A 19,449-nucleotide genomic window follows, 5' to 3' on the forward strand; every position below is an offset into this window, starting at 1 on the left:
TCTCCCTGACTGTACAACTGTTCCTCAATATCCACCAGACAACTTTCACATGGAGTAGAAACTGGCGCCCCCTACAGACCAAAGTAAGCATGAGTGCCATGGCCCGCTGTTGCAAAGTTCTTAATCTGGCCCAGCATGCTGACAGCCATGCGTAATTGTGACCCACAGTAAATTTTACTGCACAAACATGATCCTTTGGTGTCAATAAGAACACAACAAAGTATGTGAGACCATTGACAGTTACCGTTCAAAGCTGAAACAAGTTTAATTGGGTAATATACTGGGAAATGATGAAATCGGACCTAAAGAAGAAATATTTATAAAAAAGTAAATCAACAAGTGGTCCTGGGAATGGCTGGTAACCGGTCCAGGTGTACCCTGCCTCTCGCCCCATTGCAGCTTCGATAGGTTCCAGCCCCCTCAAGACGCAGAAGAAGATGGATGGAAGAACAAATAAATCAAGAAGTTTCTGAAAAAAGGTTACAATATGTTCTACAAACACCTACATGTGTTCAAGAACCGAAAAGGTCAAAATATTAAGCAGTGGCTCTGATCAACTTCACTGAAATAAATGTATTGACTATTCATCATTGTTATTGGTCTTTGTTTCTTTCTCTACAGGAGATTCAGATAGAAAGAGTCAACAGTAGGCAACCCAGATTTTACTGTAGCATGCTTTTCGGGGGGATGTTTATGTGGTAGTTTGTTTGAACAGTACAAAAATGCAGCTCCACATTCACCTTCCTCTCAATAGCACTGATTGACCAAGGATGAGGACGTACTACCTTTGCAATTGACCAGTATTTCACAATATCATGGGCACGTGGACTCTATTTGAATGAGGATTAACGCTTTGTTGCTTTATGACATGCATAAGAGAATGAATGGTTGTATGTCTATATATTTGTCCCTATAATTGACAGGCAACCCATCCAGGGTATACCTCACCTCTCGCCCAATGGCAGTAGAGATAGGTCCAATGGCCCCATGACCAAGAGTGCAAGGTTAAGTAGAATAGATAATGAAAGAATGAAAGAATGAATGAATAAATAGGCATTTCAAAACAAGGTTACAAGGTGCTCAATGAACACAGACACGTGTTCAAGAACAAGGTGAATGGTTGAATGTCTACATGAATGAGAGTGAATATTGTATTGCTATATGAGGTGTGAATGGTTGTAATGTCATTATGTAATATTTGAATGACAGTAAACCGGCTCTCGCCAATAGCAGCGGGGCTCCTGCCCCTGTGAGATTCTGACTGCAGGATAATTGGTATAGATAATGAATGAATGAATAACTAATTTATCTATATAGGAGTTTTGAAAACAGGTTTACAAGGCACTCTTCAAACACTGGCATTGGTAAAGGAATCGAAAGGAGCCATGCACGATTGCCAATTCGCTGTCTCAAAAAGAACAGTGACTCCCCAAAGAATCATCTATTTTAGATGGAAAAGCATGACTATTCAACCCAAATTTAATTTCTTGATTTTCTCCAAATGCATCTGTTCAGGGAATGCACAAGAGCAGAGTTGTGAGGAATGCACAGGTAACTGCAACAAAGAACAAAACTGAGGGGCTGTTTTATTGACAACATAACAACCCAGAAAATATAATTTAATTTAATTTAATAAATTTAATTGAATAAAATATAATTGCTGAGGCAACGTTCGCCATGTTGTCCTCCATTTCTTCCTCTTTTTTTCTGTTTTGTTTCTGAATGCGGCGCTTAAGGTGTGCATTGCAGACACTTGCGTTACACAGGTCGCATGCAAAACTAAAAGGTTCCCCTTGAGAGGGGTCGTCCCCATGAGCAAATGAAATCTGGAGTTGTTGGAACAGAGTTCTTAGAGGTTTCCGTTCCTATTGTTGCTCATTTTTCTATTCTATGAACCTATGGCTCGATGGGTGGCTACTACAGCATCAAGGTTGTTTATTTGATGCAGGAAGGCGCCTCCAGACAGTTTTCCCAGTCACTTTGATATTTTTTCCCTTTTAAGAATTTCTGAGGTCATCAGATTGAAACAACCTAAGAGAATCAACATTTGGAAGACGGTACATAAATCAGCCCCTCTTTACTTTCCCTCTTTAGTTGTAGAGGGTGTTTGGAGCCTCTGCTGGGAGCCGAGAATCGGATGGAAATTCTCTTCCAATTCGATAATTACGCAGATTTTTATAAATGTGAAGTGTTGGAGAAACAGGCCTTGATCGAACAAGGCATTTGGTGGACTATAAACAGATTTAATTGATATTAGCAGGATTAAGAGCTTCTTAATGTGGGTCTGGACATACCCCTTGTTCATTCTGAGCCTTAATTCATTTGGTCTTCTACTCCTTCTGCCAAAAAAAATAACAGACATCCCTTCATAAAACAGCAGCTGTTACACCCTGACATCAAGAAGTGAATAATCATGCAATTTAAAGATTCAAACGTTTATTTAGCATGTCTTTTATCTACAATTGAGTGAAATCCAAAGCAAGTTTGGTGAACACGGTTTCCTCTTGTGTTGAGGTCTACTGTTTGATAATGTCCTCCTTGTCTCACCAACCCGAACATGTGAGCAGTTTAAATTTGAAAAGCAAGTCTTGAAGGAAACTTTTTAGGCTTCTAAAAGGTGTCCTGCATGCTGTTTGTCTCCAATTATCCAGGAACGCCACAGCGTGGCTTTCAACTGGATCAAAACCAGAGACCACATTACAGAGAGTATTGCCTCCCTCCTCTGCCTCGCTGTTAGTGGGAGGTTAAAACCTTGCTCAATGTTTACAGACAGCTAAATGGTCTTACCCTTGCTTCGCTCCGTAACCCCCCCTTGGCCCCCATAGCAACTGTCAGTCCCGTCTGATCCTTCAATCAAACACCACGTCGCTAAATGTTTCAGTAACACAGCAGACGCCTAAAACTCAACTCATCTTCCTCCGGCTATGTTCTACTCTGAGGAGCAAATTTCACGGCCAAATATAACAAAATAATGGTACATCTTTCAGACAAGACAGAGGAGTCTTTTGAAAAGAGAAATAAGAAAAAAAAGTATAGATAAAAAAGAAGTAAAAATACTTCTATTTTTTTATTTTGTATTAATTACCCTCAAAAAAAAACAAAAAAAAAACAGGCAGCATATTTTTCAAGTATAGAAAATTAAACTGCAAGGAAAAAAAATTCATGTGACATCTGGAACAATCCGTTGTGGGTTTTGCCAGGGTCCAAGGTAATTTCTCATCCACAAGTGAAGGGGGCAACTCATTCAAATTAAATAGCTGTATAAGGATGTATTATTGTACTTGAAAGGAAAGCTGTTCAGTGGATCAGATCAAATCTACAGCGCACTTGATGACAGCTGTATTTCCTGGACAATCCAAAGAGCAGTTTCAGCAACACACAATTCATACAACCCCTATGCAGTTTTTCTTATTGCATTTTGCCTGAGATTGAACTTTTTCTTATTTTATGTCTGTAATTACATTTTTCTTATCAATTATTTTTAGTTATCTGTTTATTTGCATAGGTCATGATCTCTTTGTAATGCTGAAATGTTAAATGTGTTCTGTATCCCCATCTGCTTACATTTTGAAAGCTAATTGTACTTTTCTTGTATTTTAATTTTTCCTCATAGAGTTTTTGTGTTTACACACTTTATTGTTCTTTGATGTAACTGGATGCAATGACAGTTTAACTTCCCCATTGGAAGTAATCTCTCTCTCTCTCGCTCTCTCTCTCTCTCTCTCACTCTCTCGTTTTGAATGCAACTCTGACCTTTTGCTCGCAAACAAACAAATATAACGTATTTATATGGTATTTGTAGAAACTATGGTTTAAAGTGCTCTCAAGGGAAGGGAGCCCAATGAAGCACCCCTTTATCCCCTAGGCCTGACCCTGGCAAGGAATCGAGCAAGAACAACACCTTCGATTCAAGAAGTGCAGAGATATGAATTTGTGTGTGTCTTCCTATGCATCTCAAAGAAATCAGGGTGCAAAGCTCCTCACAGACAGTCTCGGGGGTCACAAACTCAAAAAGTAAAAGTAGACAGAGAGCTCAGATTTTCCCCAAAGATTGGGCAACACACTGTGACTCTACTCACATCCAAAGATAAACATCATATAATATGTTATCGTGTCATATCAGAACCTTTCACATAGTCACAAAACTTTTAAATACAATTTCGATATATATATATACATTTTTTTTAATGATGTAATCCCATTATCTCAGTTAACAAAATTCCAAATCTGCCACTAAGGAATAACATATATTTAGAAAAAACAAACTAAATCTGAACTTTATAGTTCGATTGTATAGAGTTGGTGTCGACTAGTGTCTCTGTTGCAGTCTCTTTGAGAGGTTTCAAATGAATTAACAAGTTAAATACTGACAAGGGAATCAAATGTCTATCAGGTTGAAAGAGTGGAGGCAAAATACAATATGGAAACTGAAAAAGATAAATATTTTCTTGAAGTTTTCTGTTGATTAATTGCAATTGATAATATAATGTGTGTGCCACTACCTTCATTGTTTGGTACAATTTTATACTTTTATAAAATCAGCACAAGATATGATACATGCATTTGATGAATTTATTAACAGTACATATTAACCAGCATTTGTTTGACATTTGCTTTTAAAATAAAACCAGCTTGGTTTTGAAGGCTGACGTTCGCTTGCTTTTCATGAACAAATAGGTTTTTCCATAATCGCTTCATGTTCAGCTCATTCATGTATGTCAGGATGTCCAAGGTAGAGGCTAAATCACAGTCAAACTGTGGCATTCAGCTCAGGAAAAGTGTTCTCAAGTAGCTCCAAGAATTAAATAATCTCCTGATTATTGATCCAATCATTCAATGAATCATATCAAGTATGAATTCTGTACCAATCTTTGGGGGGCCGGATTAAAAAGACCAACGGGCCTTTAGTTTGCCCACCCCTGGATTACAACATATGTGTTGGGGAAAGTTCACTCTAGAGATAGGTGGCACTATCATTTTGGAAAACATCCGATTGCAACATTGGAATTGCTTGAGGAGACTCCCCTCCAGAGGCCACTGCCAGAAACGTTTACTGACTAGAAAATGGCATTGTGAAAAGCTTCAAATGATTGATAAAACCTGCGCGAATGAATAAATTGATGAATGAATCAGGATAATATTTAATATTTTTCAACATTTTTAAAACTGTTTCAATAACAGTAAAGTTACAAGAGAAAAACCATTAAATAGGATGAAATTCTGATTCATGATTGACTCAAATAACATTAATCAGATATATGAAAAAAAAACAAAATGAGATAAACAGTTGAATTTTTTAAATAAATGTAAACACAATTTTCACCCAAGGTCAGATTTCTTCGTTCACATGAAAGCCATGTTTTCATGCTTTTTATTCAAAAGGAAAAAAAAAAGGTTCCCTGGTCATCTACGTCTACAGCCCTGGTAGTCGTAGTAATCCTACCACTCCAAAGGCGGACAAACAAAGATAGCCCAGCTGAGCGGAGTCACCTTCCAATAGATGTGACAGGAGGGAGACGAGCCAGAGAAAGTGAAGTTATTCTACTTCCAAGCCTTTCATGCAGTCTGACAGAGAGGCTGCCTGAAGTAAACACCTCTCAGTACTTATCTAATCCTGCCGCTGTTCCACACCAGTTGCCAGCGGAGTGGAACGCCTGCGGGCTTTTTACAGCCAACCTACAAACAACAACTCAAAGACGCTGAACTTGTCTGACTTCTCTCTTCTCCTCCTTGCCTTCCCTCTCCTCCTGTCTACTCCTCTTCATGCACAAAGTTGCTGCGCTCAGTCTCTGTAGAACTTGAGTAAAACTCAGCCTCCCGGACCAGCATTCATATTCATTCTGATCCTGGAGTTGCGTGTTTGTGGTCCAACTAAAGGGATGTCCTGCTTATCTGTCGTCTCGAGGCATCGGCGGAAGGGAGACGCGGCGTAAAATGGAGGTCATACGTCTACCTTTTCAAATTAGTTCTTCTTCTTTCGGCTTTTCCCTTCAGGGGTCGCTACAGTGAATCAACCCTCTCCATCTAACCACATTCTCTGTATCCTCCTCTCTCACACCAACTACCTTCATATCCTCTCTCAATACGTCCATAAATCTTCTCTTTGGTCTTCCACAAGACCTCCTGACTGGCAGCTCCAATTCCAGCATCCGTCTACCAGTATATTCATAACCCTCCTTTGTACATGACCGAACCACCAGTCTGCCTTCTCTGACCTTCTCTCCAAAACATCTAACATATGCAGCTCCACTGATAGACTCATTCCTGTTCCTATCCATCCTGGTCACTCCCAAAGAGAACCTCAACATCTTCATCTCATCTTCGACCTCTAGCTCTGCCTCCTGTCTTGCATCATAGTAACTGTTTCTAGGCCATATAGCATCACTGGTCTCGCCACTGTCTTGTACACCTTTCCTTTGTTTCTGGCTGATAGTCTTCTATCGCATAGTACCCCTGACAATGTTCTCAAACCATTCCAACCTGCTTGAACCCGCCTTTCACCTCTTTTCCGCACTCTCCGTTGCTCTGGACTGTTGACCCCAAGTACCTGAAATTCTCCAACTTCTTGATCTCCATTCCCTGTAGCCTCGCCATTCCACCTGAGTTCCTCTCATTCACACACATATACTCTGTCTTGCAGCGAATAACCTTCATTCCTCTCCATTCCAGAATAACCTCCACCTCTCTAGATTTTCCTCAGCCTGTTCTCTACTCTCACTACTGATCACAATGTCATCTGCAAACATCATGGTCCATGGAGATTCCTGTCTAACTTCTTCTGTCAGCCTGTCCATCTCCACTGCAAACAAAAGGGAGCTTAGAGCTGATCCCTGGTGGAGTCCCACATCCACCTTCAACTGTTCACTCTGTTACCCCTAAAGAACACCGCACCACTCTCTCACAGCTAGCATACATGTCCAGCACCAATCTAACATCTTGTCAGCCACTCCAGATTTCCTCATATAATACCAGAGTTCCTCACTTGGTACCCTGTCAAATGGTTTTCTAGGTCTACAAGAGCACAATGCAGCTCCCTCTGGCCTTCTCTGTACTTCTCTACTATCTACTGGATCTGTAGTACTCTTTCGAGGCATGAAGCCATACTGCTGTTCACAAATGCTGACTTCTGAACTCATTCTTGTTCCCACTACTCTTTCCCATAACTTCATTGATGGCTAATCAACTTCATCCCTCTATAGTTTCTGCAATTCTGCACATCACCCGTATTCTTAAAAATGGGCACCATCACACTTCATCTCCATTCTTCAGGCATCTTCTCACTCTCTAAGATCCTGTTAAATAATCTAGTCAGAAACTCTACCGCTGCCTCTCCCAGACACTTTCACACCTCCATAGATGATATCATCAGGACCAACTGCCTTTTCACTCTTCATTGTCCTCAATGCCTTCCACACTTCACTTTTACTGATCTGTGTTACTTTGTTGTCTACAATAGTCACCTTTTCTACCCTTGTCTCTCTTTCCTTTTCTACATTCATAAGCTCTTCAAAATACTCTTTCCATTGTCCCATCACTCTTCTAGCATCTGTCAATACATTTCCCTCTCTATCCTTAATCACCAGGACCTGTTGTGCATCCTCTCCAGTTTTAGCTCTCTGTTCCGCCAACCTGTGTGGATCATTCTCTCCCTCCTTACTGTCAAGTTGAGCATACAGGTCATCCTTCGCCCTTTGTTTTGCCTTTGCTACCTCTATCTTTACCTTATGTTGTATCTCCCTGTACTCCTTTCTGTTCTCTTCAGTCCTCTCAGTATCCTGCTTTCTCTGGATATTCTCCTGCACTTCCTCACTCCCTCACCAAGTCTCCTTCATCTACTTTCCTTCCAGATGACACACCAAGTACTCTCCAACCGGTCTCCCTGATAACACTCGCTGTGGTTGTCCAATCATCTGGTAGCTTTCCCTGACCACCCAGAGCCTTTCTCAACTCCTCCCTGAAACCCATTCAACACTCCTCCCTTTTCAGCTTCCACCACTTTGTCCTCTGCTCTGCCTTTGTCCTCTTGATCTTCCTTGTCACCAGTCATCCTACAAACCAACATCCTATGCTGTCTGGCTACACTCTCATTTACAACTACTTTACAGTCACTGATATCTTTCAGGTAACATCCTCTATACAAGATGTTGACAACCTGCATGCTCCTACCGCCGCTCTTACAAATTACCCTATGTTCCTGTCTTTCTGGAAAAGACTGATCACTACAGCCATTTCCATGTCATTTCCATTTCCATTCTATTGCCTTGTCAAATGACTAGTTGCCCTTTTTCTCTATAAGATAACTAACTAAGACCGTTCACTAGGATAAATGGACAGACTGGTATTTTGTGCCATTTCTATATTTGTCCTAGTGTTGAGAAATGGCAAATACGAGTCTGAGCTCATGAAACAAAAATTGAAAAGGTTTCAGCAAAGGATTTTGCTTTTTATAATGGGTCTTATTTATGGAGAATAAGACAATTCTATATTAGTCCCAGTGTTTGGAAATGGCACAAATTACCAGTCTGTTTCATGAGTATGTGAAAGATTTTTTTCTCTTTCAAACACAAAAATACACACAACCAGTGTCAAAATGCAACCACAGAATGCCTGTAATTATTGAAGGCAGGATATGCAATTTAGAGAGCTTTGGATAAGAACTAAAGATACACAGAGAAGACGTAATATCTACAATAGTCTAGACAAAACTTAATTACAAAACTGTAGTAAACTAGTGCAGTTTATTAACCACATGAGTCCTTGGCCAGAGAGGGAAATTCTTTGCAGGAATAAAAACCACCATTAGATAAAATTTTGGATTCATGGAGAGCCATTGAGCAACAATGCAATGACACAGCAGCAAGGACATGGCGAGAGGATTTGCAAGAACTGACAGCCAACAATCGAGACTAGATGCTTTCATTTACTAGCTTTATATACAGCCTGAGACGCAGGCAGAAGTCAAATATCATTCAAATTATTCTTGCCTTTATGATATGTCATTTTCATACTTTTCTATGAGCCCCCTTCCTTGCCGCCACCTGCTGTTGGTCTATTCTGTTCTGAATAAGAGCGCTAGTTGCCACATTGTTTGGTTTCACAAAGACAAACCTCACCAACCTGAATGTGTCAGCGGAGCCGCGTGGGAGCTTTTGTTCTGTTTGCCTGGTCAGAAATCTCACAGCTCTGGTGGGCAGGGAGGATGTTTTTTTTTTTTTTTTTCCATCATTACAAAAAAAAGCTAAGATTATTGGAAGACAGTCCAGCGTGATTTGCAGGTCGCTTTAATTTAGTGTTTGGACAAAATTTTGAGCCATAATTTCAAAACCAAAGAATGTCACATTTGTTAGACAAACCCCAAGGCAACGCTTGGGAGACAAGGTCCTAAATACTACGCAAAGAAGATGTGCCAAATTGACACAAAGTCACTGGATTTCATCCAAAAAAGATCTCGGCATTATCTCTTTCAGTGTTAACCCAAGTTCAACTTGGTGTGCGTATAAACAACCTTTGATATCATGGTTAGAAACAACATTACAGGTCCTCACACTGCGCATCACTAGCATGCTTGCATTCGCTAATTTGCACTAAAAATAAATGGACATAAGACAGTGATCAAAGAAGTCCAAATATTTGAATACACAAGTCCATGCCTGTAGATATGATCTGATGAACCAAGAACATTTCACAGGGATCTGCTTTTTTATTTGCTAAGACATTTTGGATAATCAAAAGCGCTTGGATCATCTCACTGACCCGCAAAATTCTGCCCCCCCCCCAGATTTGAGCCTGGATGATGAAAACATCAGCATTACGCTGGTCGCTATGTTGGTGATCACATCAACCCCCCTCCTGAGGGATGGTGGCGAACACTGCAATGATCAAATGATCCCTATATATGGTCACTACCAAATGGGAGCTGCAGTTTCTCCCGCTCAATCACAAACAGGCAGTCAGTAACATCAGTCACCAGAGAGCAGCAGATCAAACGGTGAAACAAGCGTTACATCACTGTAGTTGCTATGCAACGCAGAGTCTCACAACAACTCTCGGGCTGCCTTCCTACTGCTACTGATCTAACCTATATAAAATCAGGAGGGTGTCGTTAAAAATAAAATCTACAGAGTTTGCGTTGCTCTGGAAGAGGAAGATGAAAAGATCATTGTGAAGAGAAGGGTGTTGTTATGAGACATCCTGGCGGGCAGAGCACCAACCGTAATCTCAGATTTCAGCGACTGGCAAGATACAACAGAGGCATCTTTAGTATCCATGGAAACAGTAAATGGGAGAAAAGCAATGGCCTCAGTGTCTGAAAGGTTTGCGGGCCCTTGTGGAGTCATTGGGGGGAAAGTGAAAATGGCCACAGTTGACACAATATGACACTTTCGGGGCAACAAATGCCATATGTGTATCATATAACGGTCATGTTGGGCCAAAGTAACAAATATGCAGACATTAATTGGATTTATCATTGGTATTCAATTGCAAGAAGTCACAACCCCAATTATCTTGATAGTTTTACTCCCAAATATATTTTTTGGGTAGCAAAAACAAACATCAATTTTAACATGTTTGTTTATTAAAAAAAAAAAAATGCATATGGCTTTCTCCACTATGGAAATTTCATTCTTTATACAGGGTCGGACATTTTAAGATGATGGAAGTGAATCAACTAATTGGTTTTCAGATGATAGAAGAGAGTCAGCTAATTGGCTTTCCGCACACAGTTCAGGCAGCTCTGTGGCGGTGTGCTGTGGAGGCAGAGCCTCCCTTCTGCCGCGCAAGTCAGGTTGACGAAGCGTGACAGTGCAGTGTCCCGGCAGTGAAAAATCCCTCTGGCCACCCAGATGAAAGAAAGATAAGAAATAGAAAGGACACAAACATGTACGGGGAGCAGCTCTCCGGAGGCAAGACTGTTTCCTCATCTCCCGTAGGGTTCGGCAGAGACTTTTCAAAGAATCTCCTTCCAGTTAAGCAGTTACAGTGCTATCTCTTTTGCTTGGGTGGGAGAGGAGTATTGTCATTAACCCACTTTCACCGGTCGGGATGTGGCGTCATATTTCAAGGCCTCTGGAGGTTCTCCGACTTTTTCTCCCATGCAACGTCAAAACTGAATTTCAAATTAAATGAAACAGGTTCCGGTGGCTCTGCGGAGACAGGAACCAATCCGACCGATACACATGGATTCTCCAGTGCTCACTCACATATGCCGCCATCAGATGTTCTGACTGTCAACTTGTTTCTGGGTACATGCTTTCCTACCTGTGTGTGTCCTTCAAACTTTGAAGAAACTCCAAGCAGATCGGTTCTTTTGCAAAATACAAGGACCTGTTTTGAAAAGCCAACTGAACACTAAGTTATATTAAATCTCTGTGTTGCAGTTGTACTCATTCTTAGTTCCCCCAAAGATTCTACAAAATACTGTCCCTGTTACTGTTTCGCTTATGTTATGACTATTGCACGGCCGGCTGTTTGGATAGCACCTGTCATTATGTGGATATTATCCCGGCATTTGCTTCAAAATAATCACCTGAGGAAGGCAATTAACTCAAACTGATTGTAATGAGCATAACTGTTGTGATGTGCAAAAGACGATTTAAGTTGAAGAGAAAAGTATGGAGCTCAATCAGAGTCCCATTAGGCATTTCCACACAAATCCATGGAATTGAAAATGTCGTTATTTCATTTTCATGACTTAAGAAGAAAAAGAAGCCTTTTGGCAAAACATAAGGAATTAAATAAAAAAAAAAACAACTCTAAATACTAAGAATGTAATTATCTATTGCCATTTTCTCTCAATGCTTGTATATTTATAGCTCAGTTTATTATAGTTCACATTTCACAGATAAAAGAAAGAAATCTGTTCACATCAGGCAATATATCTTTGAGTTTAACTAACAAAATGTATCTTTTTTGTGGAGGAGTTCTGTGAAGTGTTTATACACACACACACACACACACACACACACACACACACACACACACACACACACACACACACACACACACCTTTTTGCAGAGCTGGACCTGAAAGAGATGAACTTATAACAATGTAATTGCACCAAAAATGAAGAAAAACAGAGTTTCATCAAAGATTGGGATTTAAGGATTGTTTGTTGTTTGTAAACACAGAAGCCTCCGGATGCTGTGAACGCACTCAGCAGGTGACAACAAACTCCCATCTAAGCAGATTGAACAAAAACCACACAGGGCCACAAAAACACACAGCCAGCCGCTACTCGTCACTCAAGTCACACACAGTCAAACACAGACACACTCACACTCACACACACACAAGCATGTCCAGAGGCAACAGTCCATGCATCATGCATTATCAGAGAGGGGCAGATGTACCAGCGCGTCCATTTGTAGGCATAATTTTATCACAACCGCAAGCTCCGTGCATTCACTTTGTGTTCCCCCTCACCACAATAGCGCTTCTTCTAGTTGTGAATCTGTGTTGACAGAGGTCTGCAAGTGAAGAGTGGGAGTTTTATGCAGAAAAAAAAACTCCCAGAAGCCCTCTACATTTGTCCAATTGGCCTTCACCTGTCCCCTTTGACGGAGATTTGCAGCACGAAAGACTCTGTTACACCTTCAGAAATGTTCATATATTTTTATATTCATCGCCTGGTGGGGCAAAGTGAGCTTCCTGTGAGCGGGCCGAGACATGCGTATATCTGCCCCTGAGACACTGCGGGAAACGAATCTGACCGGTATGTGGAAACAAAACTGTATTTTTGTCTCCACCGTTACATCATGTCACCTCCAGGTGTTTGTCAGGGCAAGCTCTTCCTTTGTATGTTTGCATGTTTGCGTTTGTGTGTGTGTGTGTGTGTGTGCGGCCCAAATGTGAGAGGAATGTACTAATATTATTACACGTCTCAGTTCATCTGAGCGGACCTTGGAAGCACAGGTGTTAAAATGCTGACACTGGGGTCAGATCATTGGGTCGTTCCCTTTCTCCAGACTTTTGCCTCGAAAACTAAAAAACTTGTTGCTGTTAGGGAACTAAAGTCAAGTAGTGGTTTTCCTTTTAAAATAAGTGTTTTTTGAGTGCATTTTTGAGAAATTACTTTTGTCAACAACGGATTATTGTTCTTTCATTCAGATCTTTTCTTAGCTTTCAAAAATCCTACGTGATTCTGACTTCTAATTGGTGCATTTGGCTACAGGAGACATCTCTTATCAGCTCTATCAAAAACAGATATATATATATATATATATTCTTCTTTCAGCTGATTCCATCAGGAGTTACCTTAGCAAATCAACTTCTTCCATATAAGCTTTTCTCAGTATCCCTCTCTCTCACACAAGCTCACTTCCCTAGTCGTCTTTCACTACTTCTATAAACCTCTTCCTCTCGTCCTGTCTGTCAGTTGCAACCATGAGCAAACCATCTCAGTCTGGCCTCTCTGACCTTATCTCTAAAACATCTAACATGTTCTGTCCCTCCGATGGACTCACTGATGATCTTATCCTTCCTCGTCACTCCCGAAGACAACAAATATCTTTATTTCTACTGCCACCAGTTTTTCATCCTATCTTTCCTCACTGCCGCTGTCCCTTAACCATACAGCATCACCAGTCCAACACTCTCTTGTACACATTTCCTTTCATTCTGGGTGATTCCATTGTTGCACATAACCCTGATACTTTCTTCCAAACTGCTTGAACACGTTTCTTCACCTCTTTTCCACACTCTCCATAGCTCTGGACCATTGACTATAAGTACTTAAAATCCTCCAACTTTATCTCTATTCACCCTGAGACCTCACTGTTCCACTTGGGTCCCTCTCATTCACAAACACAAAATCCAAAAGTAAACAAAAAAAACATGTTAACAAATGCTATTAAAATTGTTTGACTCAAGGGATCAAATACTTATTTGACCCAGTAATTTGCTAATAAATTGTTAAAAAAAAAATCACACACTGTGATTTCCGATATTTTTGGGGTTCTGTCTCATAGCGGAAATGTACCTGCTCTTTTCGGCTTTTCCCCTTCAGGGGTTGCCTCAGCAAATCAAGCTTCTCCATCTAACCCTATTCTCTGTATCCTCCTCTCTCACACCAATTACCTTCATATTTTCTCTCACTAGGTCCATAAATCTTCTCTTTGGTCTTCCTCGAGACCTCCTGACTGGAAGCTCCAATTCCAGCATCCGTCTACCAGTATATTCACTAGCCTTCCTCTGTACATGACCCAACCATCTCAGTCTGGCTTCTCTAACCTTCTCTCCAGAACATGTGACATGTGCAATTCCTCTGATAGACTCAATCCCGATCACTCTCAAAGAGAGTGTAACTGCTTCTAGGCCATACAGCATTGCTGGTCTCACCACTGTCTTGTACACCTTTCCTTTCATTCTGGCTGATAGTCTTCTATTGCATAGTACCCCTGACACTTTACGCCAACCATTCCAACCGCTTGAACCAATCTCTTAACCTCTTTTCCGCACTCTCCGTTGCTCAGGACTGTTGACCCTGAAATTCTCCAATTTCTTGATCTCCAGTACCCGTAGCCTCACTGTTCCAACCGGGTTCCTCCTATTCACACACATATACTCTGTCTTGCTGCGACTAACCTTCATTCCTATCCTTTCCAGCGCATATATATACATATACAAGTATTTACACACACAGACACACACACACACACACACACACGTATATCTATATATACATATACATATACATAATATATATGTATATATGTACACAGACACATGCACACACACACACACATATACATATATATATACACACACACACATTATAACCTATTCATTACAGATCACTACACACTTGGCAGACGGGGCGACAGAGACACGAGCGAGCAGAAGCCCTAGGGAGCAGTTAATTTCTCCTACTCAGATGTAACAAAACTTACTTATAGTCATTAAGTATAGAAACAGGACAGCTTTAAATGGTGGCCTCCTCAAACAAGAAATGGCTTTTCCAGAATATTAAACAGAGTAAAGAACCAGCATACAGATTCCACTTTTATAGAAACTGATTTCATCTGGGTTTTTGAGTTGTGTACTTTTTGCACGGCCTAGTTTTGTCTTGAAGTTCAAACAGCACCTATCAAATTATAGGCAGTCGTTCAAACCGGGGGAAGTGACACCTTTGCAAAGAAACACCAGCGTAGAGTTTGACGCGGCAGGAGCATCAAACACATGCAGGGGGGACGGAGGAAGCTGATAAGACAGGCTTTGTGCAAAATGTCATGAGCGGCTGGAACCCCGTAGCGAAGAAGCCCCCTTATGACAAAGCAACAGAATTCAATACCACCTGTTTTCGGTCTAGGAGAAGCTTGAGACTCAAGACTTGCCTTTCGAGAGGGTAACGCCCCAGAACATACAGACTGAGCCGTTAAAAACTGATAATATCAATTTATCCACACTATGTACTTTAAAGGAGGAAATTGAGGATTTCAAGAGTTTTCAGTTTTTTTTCAACCAGACCAGATTGCAATAGGTTTATTTGCTTAAATTAACAGATTAATTTATTATTATTATTATTATTATTATTATTATTATTATTATTATTCATTTTATTAATAGACCCCTCCTAGTGTGATTCTTTGATAGAATGTATATTTTTTTGGTTGTTACCACCAAAGGTGGAAGTGTGAAGATGTTGTTTTGGTGAATCAAAACAGTTAAGGAAACTGTGTGAAATGTAATTTAAGCATGTTACGCAATTCATGAAATTTGTATAGGGGGAATTACTGAATTTTGGCTGAAGAGAAAAAAGGCTGCTTCTATAATATTCTTTTAAATACCTGATGATTTCTGAAAATTATAAAAGTTGCCATCAGTAAGTCCTCTCGAGACAAAGACTGGCCCTTCATTTTTTGGACTTGTCTGTCCTATTTTGGAGAAGGGGGATACAGAGATATACAGAGTTGCATCCCCTTATTTATCTTCCCAGTCATGTTGGATTAATGAACAGGTACACAGCCCGACATAATCCAGCTTTTAACACCATAAAGCTTGTGCTACTGTCGGAACAGCAGAAATTGATTTATCTCAAAGTTCATGCATCACAGCAGCTTTAAACAGCTTTAAATTTTACAATGGCTGGAAGAAATATCCGGCAATCTGGGAACGGACGAGTGGATACCTGACCTTACTCAGAAGTAAGATTTAATGGTCAGAGGTGTAAACACATGGCACAGCAGCATGACCGCATATCTTGAAATGCTGGCTTTAATTAGGCCTGCCCTTCAATGCGTAGGGCATAGGGGCTGAAATATTTCAGTGGATCGTCTCGTTCTAATATATTCATATACTTGGCCTGACACTGATGAATAACCGCAGGAGGATTTGTTACTGGTGTCTGTAGAGCAGTGAGTAAAGTAAAAGACAAACTTTTCCCTCAGCCTCAGTCTGAGGTCACGCGCAGACTATAACACAGCTGCTACATTTTATTTCTTTGGCCTTTCATACTTTAGGGCGGGGGGTCATAATGACTATTCATACATGAAAGATTCATATTTAAAGAGCACCAAGAGCTGGTATGATATTTAATAGCTGACAAAAAAAGCCAGAAGCCTGTCCCCCCCCCACCCTCCTCAGTTTGCAGATGCAGCAGGACTTGACAGCAGCAGTGAGAGGAAAATTAATAGTTTGCCTTCAAGAGCAATATCAGTGACAGATACACTAATTTCCCAGTTAAGTAAATTCACCCTGGCCGGGTGAAGGGGGTTGTGAAACCGCATCTGAAGAAACTTGAACATCTGGCCCCAGTATGCTGTACTGGCAGAATTTCTAAACTTTACTTCTAATGAAAGTCCAATTGACTCGGCGATCAGGTAGGAAATTTGCCGAGAATTAAGTCATACAATATTTCTACAATTTAGTCATCAGTTCTGTGATTCACACAAGTCGAATGAAAAGAAAAAAAATAGCTTAATTTAGCCATTAATGTTAAAAAAGACAAATGAATTTCAAAAGAAGCCAATATATATATATGTATATATTGCTTGTTTATATTATTACTTCATTCCCTAGGAATCCTTTTTTTTGCACAATCTGATTGTAGATTATTTTAAATGAACTACAAATCTCAATATATATGTATATATAAATATACTAAAAATATACCTGGTATGATACACAATGATATGATTCACTGCTGCATTTAGTGATTTAAAATTGTGTCGAAAAGTAGTGTCAGGTTTATATCACGCAGTTGTGTAAGAAAGTGACGGTTTAAAACCGAATCACCCAAAACCTTCCAATGTGAGAGTGCTTTCCGCTTAAGCTTAATTTTCGGTCTCTCTGTTTGTATTTTTGAATAACTAAAAACTAAAGAGGTTGACCTACAACATGAAATGACTCAAATGTTCCTTTCTTTCTGACTCCCAATGTCCGTATCTATTTCTATTTGCATTAAAAAAAAAAATGACCACATTGTCTGATGCCCCGAGGACAGAACCTGCTATATTTTGGTGTGTGTGTGTTTGTGTTTTGTGTGTGAAAATGTAGAAAATCAGCCCGAAAGCTCAATCACTGAGTTCATTTAGAGTCTTAAGTTCCCACATTCCTGTGTCTCTCCTCAGTGACGGTTTTTACAATTAACCGCTAGCTTTTCTCAGCCTTACAGTCCTTTATGTTCCCTTAACCTGAAGTGCAAAGTGCTCAATGTCCCATCAGCTTCATTTTGCGCCATCACAATGTCCCAAATGGCCCAATGGCCCAGGCTTCCCTTTCTGCTGTGGAAACACAGACATCCTCCCCCTTCCTTCTGTTAATCACTCACACTTACGAAATTACACATGTGGTCCCGATGCCCCCCTCTGCATTCACATGGCTGGACTTTGGAAGTGAGCGAACCTGAACCCATATGAGGGAAGCACGGTGGTATTGCCAGCTTCTGTCTACATAACCATTTCTCTTAATTGCTGCTTCGGTTGGCTGACCTTTCGATGTGTCTGGTTACATTCCAAAACTTATTGTGAAACTCAATACACTATCTTATGTGTGTGCTAATTGTAACCCTGCTCCTTCTTCGACAGGCAGGGCCACTTGTGCCATCAAACAATGAAGTTACATTACAGCCCTTGAGGTGTCGCAGTACCTCAAGCACACATGGGTACATTTCTTCTTTTCCTTTTGGCTGCTCCCTCAAGGCTTCGCCACAGTAAATCAACTCACTGTATCTAACCCTATTCTTTGCATCCTCTTCTCTTACACGAAATAATTTCATCTCCTCTGTCCCAATATACATAGACGAGAATGTTGATGACAGGTAATGTGCCAATGGTATAATTTGAAATTGCTTTACTGGGTATATCCAAACTTAATTAATGTTTAACTCATGCGATCAATCACCATTTTGTGCCTGGGAGTTGCAAAATGACAGGAATAATAACAGTGGGATATGGCTATTGCAGTAATTAAGAAATAGGATAGGGCAAGCCCTAGGATCTTCCATCTCCCAAATGCAGGAGTCTTTTTGTGTGTGTGTGTGTGTGTGTGTGTGTGGGGGGGGGGGGGGGGGGGGCAGAGGGGAAGGACTGTGCCAAAGTGATGCTAATGAGCAAAATGGAACAAAATTTGTCTGCAGTTTTTTTTTTTTGTGAAAACTGAGCAAACTGAGCCCTGAAGTCCATTGTCATATTTGTCATTAATAAAAATAATACAACAGAGGCTGAGGGATTTTCAAGCATTTAACTGGGATCTCATGTGGTCACCCTTAACCCTTTACACTCGAGAAAGTGTCTTTCGAGAAAGTGCCTGAAAGTGCTTTGCTCTGAATGTCATTGATGCCGCAAACGGTGTGAATGTTGCTCTTAGTTTCCCTTGTGCCTCTGAGCAAAACAAACAACAACAAAAAACATACTACATGCTCAGGCATCGGGCTACAAACCTGAGATCCCAAGCCTCTGATGGGAGGTAGGTCAGAACAGAAGTCCTAGAGAAGGTGGAGGCAGAGGCGAAGGAGAGTAGATTGGGCCAGACATTAGGGGACACACACACACAGAGCTTCATTAACTGTGCTCCATATTTCAGAGGAGTCCCCTGCCTCCCCTTGAAACTCATTCTGTCACTGCCCTTTTTTCTTCTCATTCAGTGACACAGACCCCTGTCCGCAGCCCCCCCCCCCCAAATCTTCTTCTTACCTCCTGCAAGCGCTGGATATGTTCTCTGCAGGTCTCTAAGTCGCTGTCACCAGGAACCACGATGAGTCCCAGAGGAATGGCTGGTAATACAGAGGAACAAGACAATTATCCAACAGCACTTTGATATCTACTCACAGAATACAGACCCTCACGCCTCTAGGAGCCCGAGAGGACAGCTAGATTTAATTCTGGCAATCAAGCTGGAGCTCCAGAAGACCCGGGACTTCACATAAATGTAATTAAAGATATGGAAGTGTTGAGGGTGCAGAGGACCAAAAGAGCAGTACAGTGAGACAGTTTTAACAGCTATAGCAAAGA

At 40.8% G+C, this 19,449-nt stretch overlaps 1 protein-coding gene across 5 annotated transcripts in view; it reads right to left on the minus strand.

Annotated features, from left to right (window-relative positions):
• Positions 1–19,449, minus strand: part of LOC147233206 (diacylglycerol kinase zeta-like) — a 126,708-nt gene that overhangs the window by 38,314 nt on the left and 68,945 nt on the right. For 3 of the 5 annotated variants that reach the window (XM_086147802.1, XM_086147800.1, XM_086147798.1), the window contains 2 exons: positions 19,132–19,211; positions 18,879–18,923 (listed from right to left, as the gene is read on the minus strand). In XM_086147802.1, the coding sequence (XP_086003928.1) occupies positions 18,879–18,923; positions 19,132–19,211 (125 nt within the window). The remainder of the gene's footprint in view (positions 1–18,878; positions 18,924–19,131; positions 19,212–19,449) is intronic. The other 2 variants (XM_086147801.1, XM_086147799.1) reach the window with 1 other exon arrangement.

This window comes from Fistularia commersonii, chromosome 6 (genome assembly GCF_037954325.1).
Source record: "Fistularia commersonii isolate RoL2024-O1a breed Wild chromosome 6, RoL_Fcom_v1.0, whole genome shotgun sequence".
Classification (NCBI taxonomy): domain Eukaryota; kingdom Metazoa; phylum Chordata; class Actinopteri; order Syngnathiformes; family Fistulariidae; genus Fistularia; species Fistularia commersonii.